The sequence below is a fragment of the Crocodylus siamensis genome, chromosome 6, assembly GCF_052110815.1.
Source record: "Crocodylus siamensis isolate JL-2025a chromosome 6, ASM5211081v1, whole genome shotgun sequence".
NCBI lineage: Eukaryota > Metazoa > Chordata > Crocodylia > Crocodylidae > Crocodylus > Crocodylus siamensis.
The window spans coordinates 28028131-28046879 of NC_143400.1; the positions used below are offsets into that span (position 1 = coordinate 28028131).

Below are 18749 nucleotides of genomic sequence, written 5' to 3' on the forward strand. Positions count from 1 at the left end.
TTCTTGGACCTAGGCGTCGGTGATCTCCGCCCAACCGGAGGACCCAGCGGCTGGGCCCGTGCTGCGGAGCCGGGGTCGGGGCAACACCCACTGTCTCCACTGCCTCCTGGCGTGCAGACCTGGTGCTGCGCATACGCAGAAAGCCCCTCCTGGTGCCTCTGCTGCCCCCTGGCGTCCATTCGCCGATGCAGCCATCGGGCTGGTTAGGAACATGCGCAGGAAGACCTCCCAACCCCTCAGGCCAGTCCCCCGCCTCAGGCTCATGCGCGAAAAAAAACTCGCTAAGCTGAGCTCCACGCATGCGCGGAATCCCCACTGCCCCGTCCGAGGTGCCTGCTTATGCGCATGTGCTAATTCCCTCCACGCCAATCCAGGTCCTGCCTCACTGCCCTCTGGTGTCCGCTGGCTTCTCTGTATCCCTGCGGCTGAGTAGGCGCATGCGCAGAGAACCTTCCTGCCCTCAGGCCTGCTTATATCTGCGAGCACTAAATAACACGCCCCCCAATCTGAGGTATAGGTTGTTGCTATCTAATAACATAGACAGACAAGGCTCTTTGAGTAAATCCGAAATCTGTTATTAGATCAACTCAAGCAGTTGGAAAAATAAATAATAAATACATAAAAAGTGAATTGGTCTAACAATAGGTATCGGATTTACCTAAAAAAGTGTCCGGCAGCGCTCTAGGACTCTCTGCTGCCCTCTGACATCCGCTCGCTTCGCCGCAGCCCTCGGCCTAGGTAGGCGCATGCGTAGAAAGACAGTCAACTCCCCAGGCTGCTCCTCCGCTCGTGCGTTCAAGTTTCCTTACCGCAGTTTCATGTGTGTACGCAAAAAGCCCACCCGGGTGAATTCCTGCACGCATGCGCATATCCCACCCAGCTGTTCGTAACTGCGCATGCGCTAGTGTCCCCCATCTGGAGACTCTCTCTGCTGCCCGCTGGGGTTCGTTCGCGTGACTGCAGCCTCCGGTCACAGTAAGCGCGTGCGCAGAATGCACTCCTGATCAGGCCGATCCTCCGCGTATCCGTTGAAGGCGCCGAGCCTCATTAAGCTGAGCTAAGGCATACATGCGCGGACCCCCCCCGCCCCGCACACCTGGCTGCACATGCGCAGAGAGTTCACTCTGGGCACCTCAGAGGGCTGCGGTGGTCTCCGGTTACCATGGTGACGTAAGTCGGGAGTGCGGCGGAGAGGGTATCCCCCACGGCTGCCATGGTGACGGAGGGAGCAGGTGGGTGACGCGTGGCGGGGTAAGCCCTGCGGTTGCCATGGGGATCGGAGGGGAAGGGGCGGAGCCGGGCATGACGTAGTAGTAGGTGCGGGCCGGGTCAGGTGACATGGGCAGTGACGGGGCGGGAGGCAGCCGCAGGGTCACGTGAGTCGGCAGGGGTTCAGGGAGCTCTGCGTCACCGCGGGGGTCACGTGGGCTCTTGGGGTGCGAGGGGGCGCTTCCGGGTCACGTGGCGTCACTGGCGTCACGTGAGGTCTTGGGGAGCCTGGGGTCACGTGAGGTCCGGGGGGGGGGGAATCTGTGGGGGTCACGTGGTGCGTAGGGCGCGGGTCACGTGAGGGGGCGGAGGCGGTGCTGGCACTGCTTTTCAGGCTGACCCGGCTTGTTTCTGCAGTGTGTTTCTTTTCCCTACCCCGCCATGGCGGCTTGGCGCAGTTCCCACTCTGACAGCGCACCCTTCCTGAGCCGGGCTGACCGCACGGAGGAGGATGAGGAGCCGGAGGAGGAGCAGGATGAGGGGGGCGGTGGGCCGGTCCCCCTGGGCGAGGCAGAGGCCGAGGCCGTCACCGGTGTGTCCGGGCGCCGGGCCCGGCTCATGGTGGCAGTGCTCTGCTACGTCAACCTGCTCAACTACATGGACCGGTTCACCGTCGCCGGTATGGCGGGGGCCCCGCATTCCTCCTGGCGCTGGGTACAGCCCAGGCGTCTGGGGCAGTGGGCTGGAGGCACTGCATATGTGGAGGTTGGCCTTCCAAGGAAAAGGGTTCTGGGAGTTCAGTCAACTCAGTGTGCCCAGACTGAATGCTCCTTGAAGAGTCAGGCAGGCCACGTGGGGCGTAGGAGGGTGAAGGGCCCAGGGACAGTGCAGGCAGGCACTGGCTGTGTCTCACTCCCCTTCTGCCCACAGGCGTCCTGCCTGAGATTGAGGCCTACTTCGGCATCGGGGACGGCAGCTCCGGGCTTCTCCAGACTGGTGAGGCCATGGGCAGCCTGACTCCCGATTGGTGGGGAGGGGCAGGGCTGTGCCCCTGCCACGCCCGCTCACACCCCCACGCCCTGCAGTGTTCATCAGCAGCTACATGGTGCTGGCGCCGTTGTTTGGGTTCCTGGGGGACCGCAGCTCCCGGCGCCTCCTGCTCTGCGTAGGCATCGCCCTCTGGTCAGCTGTCACCCTCGCCAGCAGCTTTGTGCCCCGGCAGGTCGGTGCAGGGGGCACCCACTTTTGGGGAACAGGTGTGGGATGTATGCCCCCAGCACTGACTGTCCCTACCCCTGCCTCTTCCCAGCACTTCTGGCTGCTACTGCTGACACGGGGGCTGGTGGGTGTGGGGGAGGCAAGCTACTCCACCGTGGCTCCCACCATCATCGCGGACCTCTTCGTGGGCGATCACCGCAGTCGCATGCTCGGGTTCTTCTACTTCGCCATTCCCGTGGGCAGGTCAGGCAGGGGCCTGGCTGGGACTGGGTTGGGGGCACCATGGGGGCTGTCACTGACCCCCCACCTCCTTCCACTGCAGCGGCCTAGGCTATATTGCAGGCTCCAAGGTGAAGGACGTCATGGATGACTGGCACTGGGCTCTTAGGGTGAGCTGGGGTGGTAAGAAGGCAGCACTGTACCCTCTCTGCCCCTGGCACGAAGCAGGGCTGGAGCAGCCCTAGGGGTGAGATTTATGCTAGAGGGGTGGGGCCTGGGTGTTAGGAGCAGGGTGTAAGCCTATTGGGAGGAGCAAGGGCTGATCTGGGAAGGGTAGGCGGGGCCTCAGGCCTGACCCCACCCCCTCTCTTCCACAGGTCACCCCTGGGCTGGGAGTGGTGGCAGTGGTGCTGTTGCTGCTGGTGGTGAAGGAGCCGCCACGGGGGGCCGTGGAGCACCACGGCCTCCCCTCCCCCCTGCACTACACATCCTGGTGTGAGGACGTGCGAGCCCTCACACGCAAGTGAGTGTATGGCTGGGGGAGGGTCGGGGGGGGGGTTGGCGGGGGCTGGAGCTGGGTCTTATTGCCTCTCTGTGTTTCAGCCGGAGCTTCTTGCTGTCCTCGCTCGGCTTCACGGCCGTGGCCTTTGTGACCGGGGCCCTGGCGCTCTGGGCCCCAGCCTTCCTGCAGCGTGCCCGGCAGGCTGCTGGCGCACCGCCCGCCGACGACAGGTCAGACACTAACCCCTGGTGCATGTGTGAGGAGCCTGTGCTGTGGTCTGTGCTCTCCTGGCACGTGTGTACCGCTTGGTTTGTCTGCTGGTGTGTGGGAGATGTTTGAGCTTTGACCTCTGACTTTTAAGTACGTGTATTCTGTCACCCCTGGCCTGCCTGTGAGCTGCCTGATCTCTGATGTTGGCCCTTTTGCATGTGTGCAAGGTGCCCAACATACAATCTTTTTTTCTTTTGCCGTGTGTGAAGAACCTTTTGTCATGCATGTAAAGTAACATGAACTTTGATCTTTGTCTGTGTGAGATGCTTGGTTTCTGACCCACGGCACCTTTTACAGTGCCAGAGGTTTAACCCATGATCCCTGGCCGTATGCGTGTGTGAAGCTTGCCTCTGATCCCAGTGGGTATGTACAGCATGGGCCTGGTGCCCCCTGACCCATGCACTGTGCCTGCAGCCTGGTGTTCGGGGCAGTGACCTGTGTGACGGGGGTGCTAGGCGTGGGGGCGGGCGTGGAGCTGTCACGTCGGCTGCGGCCCCGCTCTTCCCGTGCCGACCCCCTGGTGTGTGCCACTGGGCTGCTAGGCGCTGCACCCTGCCTCTTCCTGGCCGTGACCCTGGCCCATGCCAGCATCCCTGTCACTTACGTGAGTTGGGGCCACCAGCCTGGGGCAGGTGTGGGAGTGCAGGGAGGGTGGGCCAGGGCCCAGCTGGGGGCTGTGCTCAGGGTCACAGGTCCACCACTCCCTGCCCCCCAGGTGTTCATCTTCATTGGGGAGACGCTGCTGTCCCTGAACTGGGCCCTCGTTGCTGACATCCTTCTGGTGAGCAGGGGTCAGGGGGAGCCAGGTGTCTGGGCTGGGGGAGGGGTGGCAACACCAGGCATCCAGGACCTCAAAACCCCCCACTCTCCCTTCTAAACCAGCAAACTCGGGAGAGAACCCAGGCATCCGGGCCCCTGGTGCCTGATCCCGTCTGGCTGGGCTGTGGTGGGGGTGAGGGGTCAGATCCCAAGGCTGCCCCCAACCTTTAACCCTAGTCTGACTCTGGCAGTACGTGGTGGTGCCAACACGGCGTTCGACGGCGGAGGCGCTGCAGATCGTCATGTCCCACCTGCTGGGAGATGCTGGGAGCCCCTACCTCGTCGGGGTGGTGAGCCCCACCCCCCAACATGGGGTCCAGGCAGGGAGCCTGGATGTGTGGGTTCCCTGGGAGGGGAGTGAGGGCTAGGGGCCGGGACATCTGGGATCTGTGGGCAGGGCATGGGGGCTGGGAACCAGGATGCTGCTGTTCCCTGTGGGTGTCCAGATACCTGGTCCTAGCCGCGTGCCTCCCACAGATCAGCGACGCGGTGCGCCAGCATCGGCCCCCCACCCCTCTGTGGGCCTTCCGCAGCCTGGGCTACGCACTGACACTCTGTGCCTTTGTGGGAGCCCTGGGGGGTGGCTTCTTCCTTGCCACTGCCCTGGTGCTGCCTGCTGACCGGCGCCGCGCCCACCTGCAGGCACAGGGTGAGTCTGCCTTGCAGTCCCCAGACCCAGTACGGCCCCTGTGACTGACAGACCCCAGCAGAGCACACCCCAGCCCTCAGATCTTTCCAGACTCAGGCATGGTCCTCGGGGGGCTGTGTTGGCCCAAAGACCTAGCATAGTCTCTGGGCCCCTCCATAGATGCCAGCATGGCCCCCCAGACCAGCATGGCCCTGTGGACCCTCACAGCCTGCCGCAGACTCAGCACAGGCCCAGTGTAGCCCCCTGAGACACCCCCGCTCAGAGTTGTTGGGATGGTCTGGGAACACGGGTGTTGGGCTTCCCACTCCCCTGACTTTCATGTACCGGAGAGAACTCAGGTGTCCCGGCTCCCAGGCCCTGACCCATTTGCTCCCAGGCCATCTGGGGAAGAACACAGGCGTCTAGGCCTCTAGTGTCTCTGATTCCACCTGCCCTGGGGCTCTCATTTGCTCACTTGTTCACACCTTAGGCTGGGTGTGGGGCAAAGAGCCCAGACATCCAGCTCCTCTCCAACCCCACCCCCATTAACCTTTCTCTGCCTCTCTTCCCCACTGCAGGGCTGCTGGCAGAGGCTGGGGGGAGCCCCGGAGCAGCGTCCGAGCGCATCGTGGTGCCACGGGGGGGGCGCGCGGCCCAGCTGCCTGTCTCCAGCGTCCTCATTTGAGCCCCTCAGACCCTGGAGCTGCGTCTAGGGCACGGACCGTAGAGCCCCCAGAGCCACGCAAGGGTGGGACATGACCATGGACGCGCAGCCAGGATGGAAGCTGCCCCTGCCCTGGGCAGAAGGGACCAACCGTTCCCTGCGCACATGGCTGCGAGTGGATGGACAGATGGACGGACCGATGAGGGGTTTTACTCCTGCAGGGCCAGACTGGGGTGTGACCAGTGCCAGCACAGCCTGCCCCACCAGGGGATTGGGGTGCCAGGCTTCCCCGCAGTGGTAGTGGGGGAGCTCAGGCTGTGCCTTCCCAGGTGGGGGGTCTAGTGGCCCCATTGTAGTGTGGGAAGCCGTCCTTATACCAGCTGTCTTTGCATCTCATTAAAGGCTTCCTAATGGGTCCCAGGTCTGGTCTGTGTGTTGGGGGCCTGGGAGCCCGGATGCCTGGGTTCTCTGGGTAGGGGTGTGCGTGCCCCTGCCTGCAATGAACAACTTCCTACCCAGTCTCAGTCTCCCGCCGCAGCTTCCTGTGCTGCGGGGGAGGGGCAGGATGGGGGGCGGGGGGGAAGGGGGGGGCAGGCAGAGCCTCGCAGCAAGCAGGCTGCGCTGACAGAGCCACCGCGCCGGCCCCAGGTAGGTCCCAGGGCGGGGTGGGGGGGGGGGTGGCCTGAAACCATGGCCTTCCAGGCTGGCCCAGTGGGCAGGAAGCCGAAGGTGGCGTATGTCCTGCCCCCACCCTGGCTGGACTTGTGGACGTGGCCACGTGCCTCAGGGTGAGGGTGTGGGGGCGGGGACGGCTCCCAGACGCCTAGGCTCCTACAGGCTGCATATCCATTTTGGGGGGGTTTCCTTGTCCCATGGTTGTGCCCTTCACTCCTGACCTGCAGCCTCCCTCGTTGCTCCAACATGCTCCTCACCTCCGACCTGCAACACCCTGCCCCCCCACCCCCATTACCCCCAACAGTGTCTCCCCACACACCATCCCACTGTCTGCTGCGGCAGTGCCCCTCACTCCTGACCCACAGCTCTCTGTTGGTGCCCCGTGGTGGTGCCCTTTGCTCCTGGTCTGTGGCCCCACCCCATCACCTCCCCCAGCAGTTCCTGTCCTGACTCCTCTCTGCCCATTGCTCCCTGGCAGTGCCCCTCCTGACCCACAGCCCTGCCCATCACCCCCCTGCAATACCCTGCCTGACCCCTTCCACGGGTGGTGCCCTTCACTTCTGACCCCTGCAGCCACCCCCCACCCCATCGCCCCAGGGCTGTGCTCCTCCTGACTGGAAGCACCACATCACCCCAGGGTGGTGCCCCTCACTCTGGACCTGCACCACCCCATCCCCTTGGCCGCATCCCAAGTGCGGTTTGTGGTTGTTGCCCTTGGCTGCTCAGCTGGATCGGGCCGGGGTGAGACGCCTGGGTTCTGGCCGGGGAGCAGGGCACTGGGAGTCCTAAGGAGTTCGTCAGTCCTGCACACTAGTACTGTGCCCCCCGCTCCACACACACCTGCTGGGAGAGGTGATGGGGTGGGGCTGCAGACCAGGAGTGAGAGGCACTGCCATTTCCCCAGCTCAGCCGGGCTGGGTTGGGCCCCATGGGGGGAAGGGCTGCAGCTGCTTTGCCGCGCCCGGGTCCCGCGTGCAAACCGCAGCGCTGAGACGGAGCTGAAGACGCCCACGGCACCTGCCCCCCCCCCCATGAGTCAGTGCCGCACTCCTCCCCTGCTGGAGAACCCAGGCATCTGGGCTCTCAGCCCACTCCCCCCATCCTCCTCCCAACCTAGGAGGGCTGGTGCCCCAGTTCCTACAAGCTTTAATCTCCTGGGATGGTGAGAGAGTCCAGGGGTCCAAGTGCCGACCCTGCCCCAGCCTGAGCTAGCAAACCTGGAGGAGAACCCAGGCATGTGTGTGCCCTGAGCCTCCATATTTGAACCTAAAAGGCCTGGAGGAGAACTCAGGTGCCTGGGCTCCTACTTGCTATAACCCACCAGATGCGGGAGAGAACCCCAGCATCCAGGCCCCCAACCTCCCTTCTTCTAAGCCAGCTTCAGCCCTGTGTACAGTGGCCTGCTGGGCTTGCTCTTCTCGTGCTGGGGAGACCCCACACATCCGGGCTCCCCTGCCAGGTCCTGCTCCCCTCCCGGCCTTCAGTGGCACCCAGGCATCTGGGTGGCACCTGTGTGGCCTGCCTGGGGAAGAACCCAGGCCACCATGTGCTTTTAACCCACCTGACCTGGGATCAAACCCAGGCATCTGGGCTCCCAACCCCCACCCTGTTTGAAGCCAGGAAACCCGGAAGTGAACCCAGGCGTCCAGGCCTTGTACTGGGTCGAACCCAGGTGCCTGGGCCCCCTGCTCAAACCCATTGGACCCTGATCCCCTTCCTGGAACAGGTAGAGAACCCAGGCAGCTCAGCTCTTCTAGTCTAAGCCCCTGGACCCTACTCCCCTTCCCGGAGTGTGATGAACCCAGGCATCTGGCCCCAACCCCCTGTGTCATGCAGAGAACCCGGGGTCTGTGCCCCCCCTCTCTCGGGGCTGGGTGGACCCCAGGCTTCCCTGCCCCTGCCGTAATGCACTGGATCCCTGGTTGCACATGGAGAACCCAGGTGTCTGGGTGGGGCAGGGGGTCCCTGACACCTGGTCCCCCCCTTGCAGGAGGATGGAGCCGGCGTTGCTGGCACTTGGGGTCCTGGCACTGCTGCCCCCTGTGGCTGCCCTGCTTTGCGCCCACTGTCCCCGGCGGTCCCCACGTGGTGAGTGCCTGACCCCCCTGCCCCTGCCCCCGCGGCTCCCAGCCTGAGCTGGGCACAGAATCCAGGCAGCCTCCAGCATCCATTGTGCTGGACAGAGGACCCAGGCGTTGGGGCTCTTCTTCCCTGAGGCTGGGTGGAGGGAACGCCAGGCATCCAGGACCCCTAGCCTGCCCTGAACCTCTCCCCCAATTCCCTCTTCCTCCAGGTCCAGAGGCCATTGGTGACTACGAGTACAAGTGAGTCTGTCTGTCCACATCTGACTGTGCAGGTTTAGGGGGGTGGGGTGCTGTACTGGGAGGGTCTTATGGTGTCTCCCCCTCCCTACAGGCCCCCACCCCCCTGCGCCCCCCAGAACAGCTTCATCCTGCTGAGCCGCAGCAGCTGTGAGTAACGCTCAGCCCTCCCTCCCCCTCACTGCCCAGAGACCTCTCCTCACCCCTCACCCCCCCCAGGTGCCCCCCGGAACCAGATCCGCCAGCAGCCCATCGCCCCTACGGAGCAGTTCCTCTCCATCCCGTAAGTGGCCCTAAGCGCTGACCCCGGCCTCAAGGCAGCCCCCCTTCCACTCACCCCCCCACCAACCAGCCAGTGGGCCCTCCACGGGGCTCCCCACCTTCCTCCTGCTTAGGGGGTTGACCCCTAGAGGGTCCCCAGGCTGGGGCAGGGGTGCTGTGGCCTTTGGGGGCCCTGTGCTCTGTGCATCACTGGCCCCTACCCTGCCCCCCAGGCGTTCGCCTCAGGCCCCTCCAAGCCGCACGGCGTCAGTGGCCCGACCTGAACCCGATGATGGTGAGTGCCACTCCCCCCCCCACCCCCGACTGGGTTACCTGGGGCCAGAGAGGCGGACAGGGTGCAGGGCTGGGAGCTAACCCCAGGGGAAGGGGCTGGATAGATGGACATGGGGAGATAGGTAACTGGAGCTGCTGTGGGGTAAAAGGCTGAACAAATGGACGTGGGTGGGGGCTCACCCTGGGATGGAGGAGCAGACAGGCGGGTAGGGGGATAATTGGAGTTGCCTTGGGGTGTGGGGCGGGACAGACAAATGTGGCAGAGTTGGGGCACAACTGGGTTCACCCTGGGATGAAGGAGCAGAGAGGTGGACATGGGCAACCCTGACCGCCTGTCTCTGCTCCCCTTCAGACAGTGTCCCCAGCTACGAGAATGAGGGTGAGTCTGGGGCAGGGGGCAGGGCTGGGGGGACAGTTGGAGGGGGGGGGGGGTTGCATGCCCCTACTTACCCCTATCCTCCTGTTGCAGAGCACCCTCCCCACCTGGCTGCCGACATGGAGGATGACGACAATGACTACAACAATGACACCCCCGGCTATGTGTAGGGTCATGGGGTTATAGCAGGAGTGCAAAGGTCACGGCTAAGGGCTGGGAGCCACAGGGTGTTTTGGGGACGGGAATCTGAGCTCTGGGAAGGGTCATGCTGGTTGGGGAGGGCAGGGCTGGGGATTTATGGTGGGGTCAGGGGTCATCTTTAGGGGCAGGGGCTTGAGGGGTGGTTTGAGGGATCATGGCAGGGGGCAGACAGTAGGACTGGGCTGGGGGATTCCCAGATGGGGGTGGGGGGGCACAGCTAAGAGGGGTTGTGCCTGGGGTCAGGGGTTGGCTCTGCCCCAAGGCTCCCCAGTCTCACCTTGCTTCCCTCCCCTGCAGCGTGGTGCTCCCAGATGGCGCTGCAGGGCCCCCCCCGGCTGAGCCCCCAGCCCCGGACCCCCAGGACAACAGCTGCTCTGGTGAGTGATGTCACGCTCCTCGGTGCCCCCTGGATGCCTGGGTTCATGACATGGGACTCCTACACACATCCTGCCTACCTCCCTCTCTTGTCAGTCACCACACCCCCCATCTTTTGACCCCCAGCAATGGCAGGTGAGGACTATGAGAACTTCCCAGAGCCCCCCCCAATGCCGCCGGAGCCACAGCCGCGGGAGTCTCTGGGTAAGTCTGTCCTGGAGTGCTTGTGTCTGTCTGCCTGGGGGGGGGCTGCCCCCCTGTCCCCCTTCTCACCCCTGTGCCCCCCTAGCAGCCGACAGCCTGGAGTACGTGAATATGCCTGAGCCGGGGGCCCCCGAACCCCAATATGGTGAGTGATGCCCCCACGCCCCCAGAAATGGGAGATCCCCTGACCCTGTCCCATGGTGGGGATGGAGCTATGAGAGCCCCTGTGCCTTGCCTCACAGTTGAGGGGCTGTTGGGGGCTCCCAGCTCTTTCTCATGGCCCCGGGTCTGGGTCCTGCAGGCTCCAGTGACCGTGAGAGCGAGGAGGACGGGCCCGACTACGAGAACCTGCAGCGCTGAGACCAGGTGAACCCCAAGAACGGGGCACCTCGGGCCCTGAACCCTGCTTCCCCTCCTGGCAATGGGAGCTGCAGCACTGAGTCCAGGGGACCCCAAATCCCCTGTACCCCAAAATTGCCCCCCAGGAGCCACTGCACGCTGAAACCCTGCACCTCATTCCTGCCTCTGGCCCACAGGGCTGAGACTGGGGGGGCCCCAAATCCCTGCACCCCAGAACTCCCAGTAACCATTGCCCCCTGAAACCATGCACCTCGTTCTCTGCCCCAGCTTGGAGGGGTGAGACCGGGGGATCCCCAGACCTGTGCTCCACTCCCACATCCTCCATGCACGCTATTAACCCCTTCTCTCCTGTATCTTTGTTGCAGGTGGCTACAAGGGCCCCTGCCCCCAGGACCCCGTCACCCCGGCGTTAATTTATTGCCCCCCTGCCCCACCTCATGACGCCACTTTGCTGACGTAGAAGCCTGAGAATTTCCCAGAGTCCTTTGCTCCACCCAAAAACCTTTGCAGCGGGGGGGAGAAGGTGGGACCCCAGCATCCAAGGTGCTTCCCACGGCTCTACTTCCCACCTCCCTTCAAGCCCCTGTGGTGACGGCTCCAGTTCCCACAGAATAAATGCCCCGTGTGTCTGCGCTGCAGCCCTGGGTCTCTCTGCTCTGGGCCACAGGGCAGGGGATTTGGGGGAACTGATCGCCATGGGGATGAACATTTAACCACTTGGGGGCTGGGTGGACTCCCAGACACCTGGGTGGGTTCTCTGGGTGTCTTGCAGACAGACACCTGGGTTTGTGGTATGGATCTCCCAGACCCCTGGGTTCCCCATTTTGGGCTCCCTAGACACCTGGATTCACTGGGGACTTGTGCAGGAGTCCTGGATGCCGGGGTGCGCTGTCTGCCCTCTCCCCGCCCTAGTGATGGGGTCAGAGGCTGTGTGTCGATGGACCTGTTTACTGGGGGGCAGGGTCCCAGGAGCTCAGACCTGGCTGTGGAAGTGGGGAACACCGGGCCCAGCCATGCGGTTTTGGTAGTGGGTGTCAAAAGCCTCGTTCTGCGCCACCGTGAAGTGATTCTTCCAGTCACCAACCTCTCCTGGGTGGGGGGGGGACAGAGAATTGGGGGGTCACAGCAGGGGACACAGATGCCCGCTTCTTTGGGGATTGCTGTTACCCAGAATCCTCTGCTAGGGCTCAAGCAGGGGACCCAGAATCCTCTCTAGGGTGGAAGCTGGGGATGAAACTACCCAGAATCCTTTGTTAAGGGGGGGAAGCATTGCAGATGACTGGTGGAGGATCATGATCCCCTTCCCCACCCCACGGGGAGAATTACCCAGGATCCTTTGCAATTGGGAGAAAAACTTTGGCCAGCCTGAAGCAAGCCCCACCCCCCAACCTGTCAATTACCCACAATGCCATGCTTCCCCATGAGCCAATTACCTGCTGTGACTTGCCCCCTCTGGCCAATTAGCCACCATCCTTGGCATTCCCCTCCAGCCAACTCCTCACAGGCCCTTGCCCCTCCGCTAACTGCCTGCCAGCCAAGTCCCTGCCTTCCTTGCCCCCGTGCGGGATGGGCACAGATGGGGCGCGACTCACCGCGGCGCATGAAGGGGCTGATGGTCGGGTCGAGCAGGGCGCGGGGGATGCTGCTGTAGTTGGCCATGGGGTTGTCCCGCATGGCCACGAAGGAGGACAGCTGAATCACACGGGCCAGGGCCTCGGGCGACAGTGCCACCCCCAGAAACAAAGCCACCCGCTGCACCTCCTGCCTGGGGTCCTGCGGGGAGTGGGTGTTACTCCGGCTGCTGCAAACCAGCCCGCCCTGCGCCACGGTCCCCACCCCGGCACGCCATTACCCACCTGCCTTTGCAAGGCACCCCAGCCCTGGTGTTACCCACAAGCCTTAGGGGTTTGGGCCCTCCGCCACCCCACCTCCAGCGCCAGCTGCCCACGGTGGTTTGCTGGTAGGGGACGCCTGCTGCCCTCACCTTCTTCATGTCCTCATAGAAGACGTAGAGGATCCGGTGCGTCTCACGTGCCGCCCAGTACCCACAGATGTGGTCGTACCACGACCCCCAGGCCACTGGAGGCAGAGCGGTAAGGGAAGGGCATTACCCAGAAGCCTTTGCACCTTCACATCAGTGTCATGTTACCCAGAACCCCTTGCGCTCTCCACCCAGGCTTGGCATTACCCAGACTCCTTTGCAGTTCCCACGCTCATCTGTGCTATTACCCAGAACCCTTTGCTCAGGCGCAGGGCCCAGATGCGGGCCGGTACCCGGGCTGGGTGGAGTTCTGCACTGCCCTGCTGCTATAAAGGGTCGGGGGTCAGGAGCCAGAGGTGACTCACGTTCTCCGTTCATGAATCTCTGGAGGTAGGTGGGCCAGGGCCCCGGCTCGGGCTGCGTCTTGTTCATCTGGTCGAAGAAGTAGTAGGAGACGACGGTGTCCTTGGGGTTACGGGCCACGTAGATCACCTGCGGGGCAGAAGGGGAGGTGGACGTAGGGGCTGCGGGGCAGGAGTGAGGGGCCGAGGGACAGGACAGGACCCCCTCCTTTACCTTGCAGTCGTTGTCCCAGAAGGACTTGGGCACCAGCGGGATGGGCAAGTGGGTCTTGATCACACGGGGGGAGGGCGTCTGCTCCAGCTGCTGCACCCCTGGGGGCACAGGGCTGGGGGTCAGGTCCTGCATGGGCAGGAGGTGCTTGCCCCTCCACTGCCCCAGGGCTGGGGGCTGGGGTGGGGGTGGCAAAGTGGGGAGGGGCTGTCTGGGCGCCCACGGGGAGGTCGCCTGGTCAGAGGGGCTGGGGCATCTAGTGGGGTGTCACGCACCGGAGGGGATGGGTGGGGGAGAGCAGATCTCGAGGAAGGGACTCCGTACGTGGGTGGGGGCACGCTTGGCCCAGGCCTCATCCGCCCTGCACAGCACCAGGTCCACGATCTCCTGCATCCACGTCGTTCCTGTGTGAAGTGGGGGGGTCAGAGTCAGGGGCAGGGGCTGGGCCCCCATGCCCCCTCCTGTCCTGCACAGCGGCCCTGCTGGGGCTGCAGCAACCAGGAATGCCCCCAGGCCCTTCTCCTGCCCACTGACCGGACTTGGGGTAGGTAGCGATGAGGAGGTCGTCAGGGCGGGCGCGGAAGGCAGCAATGGGCCCCCACTGCTGGGCGATGGGCTCCATCAATGGGATCCCCGCCACGGGCACCAGCGGGAACCGCTGGAAGACCCCTGTGCCCTCCTCCAGCGCCTTCGTGTAATCCAGGCAGGGTGGGGGGCAGCTGGGGGCTGGGTCTGACATGGCTGGGGGTCCCGGCTGCAGCTGGCCCTCCTGGTCTGGGGGTGTAGGCTGGGGTGTGGGTCCCCGCAGACACTCCTCTGCACAGCTGCTTGCCATGGGACAGTCCCTCCTTGCAGTGCCCTTTACCCTTGGGTGGATACACGTCCCCCCAGCACTTCCTTCCTGGGCAGGATCCGCCCCATGGGCTGGGTTACTGCAGGACAGGCCTGGCCAGCGCCAGGAGCAGCTGCCGGAGCTGGGGAGGGCACATGTGCCCACCTCTGGGGTATCTGCCTGTACCCCTGTGACCCCTGACCTGGCACCCTGCCCCCAGTTCAGACCCATTTAGACCCAGCTGGTCCAGTTTAAATTCACGCCAGCCTTCCAGGTGCAGAGCAGGACCCATGTTGACATCCCCCAGACTCCCACATGCCTTTGTTCCCCCTGCCTTGGGAGCCATGCACTGGGATGCCCTGGTGAGCAAGAAGGGGGTTAACATCTACCCCAGGGTGCAGGAAGGGTGAAATGGGGCAGGGGGAGGGTGGGACCCTGAAGGCAGGAGGATCAAACCCACCCCGCTAGTGGGGGGCAATTCTCCTTGTGGTCCCCACGGCTTTCTGGGATCCCTCAGCATCCCATCAGGTCTGGGCACCCCGCAGCTCCCCTCAATGGCTCTTGCCACCTGCCGGTCTGGTCCCTCCCCCAGGGAACCCAGGTGTCTGTCTGGGGGACCCAGAACCCCTGAGACACAATATGGTCCTGGACTCACCTCCTCCCCTGCCCCACAGAGCTGCCCCCTCCCTCACAAGCTTGGCTGTCTGTCCTTCCGGGGGGGGGGCTATGGGTAACACTGCAAGGGCAACAACTACTGCTCTCCCTCTTGCCCCTCACATCACCCCCCAGCACCCCCACCAGCCCCATCCTGGTCCTGGCAACTGCCCAGGCACCCCCAAGCCCTGCCCTTCCCCTCCTCTGTGCCCAACTGCCCCTCCTCTCAGCCCCCCAAACCACTCCCCTGCCTCATGACTCCCTTTTCTCAGCCCCCCACCACTGCCCCTTCTGCTCCTTAGGGACCCCCTCCCTCCAGCCCCCACAAATCTGCCCCAGGGTCCCCCACTCCCCTCAGAGCTGCCCACAACTACCCCTAGAGCCTGCCTTCCCCCACAGCCCCCCCCAAACTGCCTTATAGTTTCATAGTTTCTAGGGTCGGAAGGGACCTGAGCAGATCATCTAGTCTGACCCCCTGCCATGGCAGGAAAGAGTACTGGGGTCAAACGACCCCAGCAAGGTGTTCATCCAGCCTCCTATTAAAGACCCCCAGGGTAGGAGCCAGCACCACTTCTCTTGGAAGTTGGTTCCAGACCCTAGCCGCCCTGACCGTGAAGTAGCGCCTCCTGATATCTAACCTAAACCTACCCTCTGCCAGCTTGTGACCGTTATTCCTGGTCACTCCTGGCGGTGCTCGGGGGAACAGGGACTCCCCCAGTGCCTGCTGATCCCCCCTGACTAGTTTATAACAGGCCACAAGATCCCCGTCAGCCTTCTCTTTTGGAGGCTGAACAGGTTCAGGTCCCGTAGCCTCTCCTCATAGGGCCTGCCCTGTTGCCCCCTGATCATACAAGTGGCCTCCTCTGGACCCTCTCCATGTTGTCCACATCCCTCTTGAATTGCAGCACCAAGAACTGGATGCAATACTCCAGCTGCGGCCTGACCAGTGCCACATAGAGGGGGAGGATCACCTCCTTGGACCTCCTTGAGATGCATCTATGGATGCATGCCAAGGTGCGGTTGGCCTTCCTAACTGCCTCCCCACACTGCCGGACCATGTTCATCTTGGAGTCAAAGATGCCCCCAAGATCCTTTTCTGCCTCCGTGCTGACAAGAGGGGAGTTCCGTAACCGGTAGGTATGGTGCCGGTTGTTCCTCCCAAGGTGCATCACCTTGCACTTGTCTGTGTTGAAACCCATCCTATTCTCGTCCGCCCACCCTTGTAACCTGTCTAGGTCTGATTGTAGCCTGTTGCTTCCTTCCAGTGTGCCCACGTCCCCCCACATCTTAGTGTCATCAGCAAATTTGAACAGAGTGCTTTTTACCCCCTCGTCCAAGTCACTGATGAAGATGTTGAACAGTGTGGGCCCGAGGACCGAGCCCTGGGGGACTCCACTGCCCACGTCCTTCCAGGTTGAGAAGGACCCATCCACCACCACTCTCTGGGTGCAGCCCTCCAGCCAGTTGGCGACCCATTTGACTGTGTGGGTGTCTACACCACAGCCCCCCAGTTTCTTAATGAGAACAGGGTGAGAGACAGTGTCGAAAGCCTTCCGGAAGTCCAGGAAGACTATGTCCATTGCTACCTCTGCATCTAATGATCTGGTGATCTGATCATAGAAGGCCACCAGGTTGGTCTGACAGGACCTGCCACTGATGAACCCATGTTGGTTGCCCCTAAGCATGCAGTCCCCTGCTGGCCCCTCCTGGATGTGTGCCAGCATAATTTTCTCAAACAGCTTGCCTAGGATCGAGGTGAGACTAACCGGCCTATAGTTTCCTGGATCCTCCTTCCTGCCTTTTTTGAAGATGGGGACCACGTTGGCCCTCTTCCAGTCCTCCGGTACCTCACAAGAGCACCACGAGTGCTCGTAAAGCCGTGCCAGGGGACTTGCAATGACCTCGGCCAGTTCCTTTAGAACTCTAGGATGGAGATGATCTGGGCCGACTGACTTGAATACGTCCAACCCCTCCAGAAGCTCCCTACCTAAATCCTCGCTAACCCGTGGCCCAGGTGAGCCTTCCCCCCGAGGGGGGCCCAGCAGGGAGGTGGCTGTTCTGGTCCCTACTTAGGAAGACGGAGGCAAAGAAATCGTTAAACGTGTTAGCCTTGCTGTCTGGTGTAATGACCAAGTTTCCCAATGCATCCTGCAAGGGCCCCACATTACCCGGGACTTTCTTTTTACCCCCTATGGATTTAAAAAAGGACTTCTTATTGTCCTTAATCTGGGAAGCTAGTCCCAGTTCCATCTCTGCCTTGGCCTTCCTAACTACCCCCCTACATCCCTGGGACTCTTTAGCCTGGAAAAGGGACTCTTTAGCCTGGAAAAGCGCAGGCTCAGGGGTGATCTGATGGCCACTTATAAGTTTATCAGGGGTGACCACCAGGATCTGGGGGAACATTTGTTCACCAGAGCACCTCAAGGGATGACTAGGTCGACCAGTCACAAACTCCTGCAAGACCGTTTCAGGCTGGACATAAGGAAGAATTTCTTTACTGTCCGAGCCCCCAAGGTCTGGAACAGTCTGCCAGCAGAGGTGGTTCAAGCACCTACATTGAACACCTTCAAGAGTAAATTGGATGCTTATCTTGCTGGGATCCTATGACCCCAGCTGACTTCCTGCCCTTTGGGCAGGGGGCTGGACTTGATGATCTCCCGAGGTCCCTTCCAGCCCCGATGTCTATGAAATCCCTGAGCAACTACAGAATAGTCCTCCCTGGTGATGACCCCTTCTTTCCATTGGGTGTAAGCCTCCTTTTTAGCAAGGAGACATTCCCGGATGCTTTTGGTGAGCCACGGAGGCCCGTGTGGTCTCCTTCTCCCTTTGATCCGTGTTGGGATTACCTTCCTTTGGGCTTGGAGGACCGTCTCCTTAGGGGGTGACCACTCTCCTTGGACACCTGGCTCCCCTCCCCTCCGGGACCTTAGCGCTTCTCCAACTATCCTCTTTAGCTCGTTGAAGTTTGCCCTCCTAAAATCTAGGGCTGCTGCCTTACTGCAGGCCTTTGCCACCTTGCGCTGGATGGTGAATTCCAGCAGGCGATGATTGCTGTCGCCCAGGTGGTCAAGCACCTGCAGCCCCTTCACAAGGTCATCACCTGTGGGAGCACTAGGTCCAACAAGGCGTCTCCCCTGGTGGGGCTGTGCACCTCCTGGTTTAGATGGAGGTCCTGCACTCTAGCATACAGGGGCTGAGGGGCAGCAGGTTTAGGGTGCAGGGGTTTGAGAGGAGAAATAGGCTTTGGGTATGGGGTCTGAGGGGTGTGGGGTTTGGATTGCAGGGGTCTGAGGGGATTATGGGGGCTGTGAAGGCACAGGGGTGAGGGCAGGGTGGGGGGTCAAGGGTCAGAGAGGGACAGGGGTACAATGCAGTCCAGGCCTGGCTGGGCTTGGAGGCGAGAGCAGCCCCAGAGCCACCGGCCAGGCTGCACTGAGCCCGGGAGGGACCTGGGCCAATTCTGGCTGATTCTCCTGCTCCGTGGGACCCTGGTCCTCCAGCTGGCAGGAGACCCCGACTGCAGCTGTGGGGCCGGGGGCCAGGCCTGCGCATCACCCGCATGGAGAGTGTGACCACGACGGGGATGGTAGGGGGGGCAGAGGTGATGCACTGTCGGTGGCGGGTGAGGGCTGTCGTTCCTATTGCTGTGTCTTGGGGCTGGGACCACTGATGGCTCTGAGGGGAGCAGCTGGTTGGGGGCATAGGAGGGGTCTTTGGTGGATGTCAGTGCCCAGGTTTGGAGCTCCGTGGTATCAGCGCTGCATACAGCCCTGCGTATGTGTGGGGTGGTCCGATCCACCCCCTGCTCTGTGGGAGCAGCTGGGTGATGTAAGGGGGTGAGCATGGCTGTGTCTGCTGAAACCTGGTGCCTTCAGGCCACGCTGTACAAGGGCCTGAGGCTCAGGGCTAGGGCTCCTGTGTGCTGGGTATGGGCAGGTGACAAAAGTACTGTGGAGCAAACACTGATCCTGGCAAGGTCTTTATTCATGCAGCCTGCAGTGAGCTGTGCGGGGGCTGGGCCGTGTGGCTGGTCCCGGTCTCTACTGTGGTCTTTTACCGGATTTCCAGGGGCTCAGATGGGTTCCCAGCATTGCCGTCCTTTTGGAGTCCCAC

At 62.5% G+C, this 18749-nt stretch overlaps 3 protein-coding genes across 6 annotated transcripts; 2 read left to right on the top strand and 1 right to left on the bottom strand.

The window, feature by feature from the left end:
* The first annotated feature begins 136 nt into the window (after window positions 1-136).
* SPNS1 (SPNS lysolipid transporter 1, lysophospholipid) lies at window positions 137-5945 on the top strand. Of its 3 annotated transcripts, none has more exons than XM_090051726.1 (12): window positions 137-1232; window positions 1627-1888; window positions 2140-2205; window positions 2295-2670; window positions 2750-2816; window positions 3024-3169; window positions 3250-3378; window positions 3833-4022; window positions 4134-4199; window positions 4429-4527; window positions 4715-4886; window positions 5444-5945. In XM_090051726.1, exons 2-12 carry the CDS (start codon window positions 1651-1653, stop codon window positions 5548-5550), a joined length of 1656 nt encoding a protein of 551 aa, XP_089907852.1. In that variant the 5' UTR covers window positions 137-1232; window positions 1627-1650; the 3' UTR covers window positions 5551-5945. The 3 variants fall into 3 exon arrangements, with proteins under 3 accessions (XP_089907852.1, XP_089907854.1, XP_089907853.1); XM_090051727.1 differs by lacking the exon at window positions 137-1232 and having other exon boundaries at window positions 1551-1888; window positions 2295-2431; window positions 2519-2670; XM_090051728.1 differs by lacking the exons at window positions 137-1232; window positions 5444-5945 and having other exon boundaries at window positions 1543-1888; window positions 4415-4527; window positions 4715-4854.
* A 159-nt stretch (window positions 5946-6104) lies between these two features.
* On the top strand, window positions 6105-11224 carry LAT (linker for activation of T cells). 2 transcript variants are annotated; one of them, XM_090051776.1, is made up of 13 exons: window positions 6105-6177; window positions 8195-8292; window positions 8498-8528; window positions 8620-8675; window positions 8745-8808; window positions 9020-9081; window positions 9433-9459; window positions 9550-9622; window positions 9955-10034; window positions 10159-10236; window positions 10322-10381; window positions 10538-10602; window positions 10962-11224. In XM_090051776.1, the coding sequence occupies exons 2-12, from the start codon at window positions 8199-8201 to the stop codon at window positions 10594-10596; spliced, it is 684 nt and encodes a 227-aa protein (XP_089907902.1). In that variant the 5' UTR covers window positions 6105-6177; window positions 8195-8198; the 3' UTR covers window positions 10597-10602; window positions 10962-11224. The 2 variants fall into 2 exon arrangements, with proteins under 2 accessions (XP_089907902.1, XP_089907903.1); XM_090051777.1 differs by having other exon boundaries at window positions 10325-10381.
* Window positions 11225-11528: 304 nt separating this feature from the next.
* LOC149862042 (sulfotransferase 1B1-like) lies at window positions 11529-14005 on the bottom strand. The gene is made up of 7 exons (XM_090051757.1): window positions 13685-14005; window positions 13426-13554; window positions 13154-13251; window positions 12943-13069; window positions 12581-12675; window positions 12189-12369; window positions 11529-11685 (listed from the first exon to the last, which is right to left on the bottom strand). Exons 1-7 carry the CDS (start codon window positions 13983-13985, stop codon window positions 11570-11572), a joined length of 1047 nt encoding a protein of 348 aa, XP_089907883.1. The 5' UTR covers window positions 13986-14005; the 3' UTR covers window positions 11529-11569.
* Window positions 14006-18749: the final 4744 nt, after the last annotated feature.

What these genes read in the sequence shown, in the direction of transcription:
- SPNS1 (XM_090051726.1), top strand. Translation starts at nt 1,651, where the DNA reads ATGGCGGCTTGGCGCAGTTCCCACTCTGACAGCGCACCCTTCCTGAGC. An exon ending in GCACCGCCCGCCGACGACAG is followed by an intron (nt 3,379 to 3,832) that starts GTCAGACACTAA and finishes CTGTGCCTGCAG; the next exon opens with CCTGGTGTTCGGGGCAGTGA. An exon ending in CCAGCATCCCTGTCACTTAC is followed by an intron (nt 4,023 to 4,133) that starts GTGAGTTGGGGC and finishes CCTGCCCCCCAG; the next exon opens with GTGTTCATCTTCATTGGGGA.
- LAT (XM_090051776.1), top strand. Translation starts at nt 8,199, where the DNA reads ATGGAGCCGGCGTTGCTGGCACTTGGGGTCCTGGCACTGCTGCCCCCT. An exon ending in GAGCAGTTCCTCTCCATCCC is followed by an intron (nt 8,809 to 9,019) that starts GTAAGTGGCCCT and finishes CCTGCCCCCCAG; the next exon opens with GCGTTCGCCTCAGGCCCCTC. An exon ending in CCAGGACAACAGCTGCTCTG is followed by an intron (nt 10,035 to 10,158) that starts GTGAGTGATGTC and finishes TTTGACCCCCAG; the next exon opens with CAATGGCAGGTGAGGACTAT.
- LOC149862042 (XM_090051757.1), bottom strand. Translation starts at nt 13,985, where the DNA reads ATGGCAAGCAGCTGTGCAGAGGAGTGTCTGCGGGGACCCACACCCCAG. An exon ending in TCCCCCACCCATCCCCTCCG is followed by an intron (nt 13,252 to 13,425) that starts GTGCGTGACACC and finishes CTGTGCCCCCAG; the next exon opens with GGGTGCAGCAGCTGGAGCAG. An exon ending in GAGATTCATGAACGGAGAAC is followed by an intron (nt 12,676 to 12,942) that starts GTGAGTCACCTC and finishes CTCTGCCTCCAG; the next exon opens with TGGCCTGGGGGTCGTGGTAC.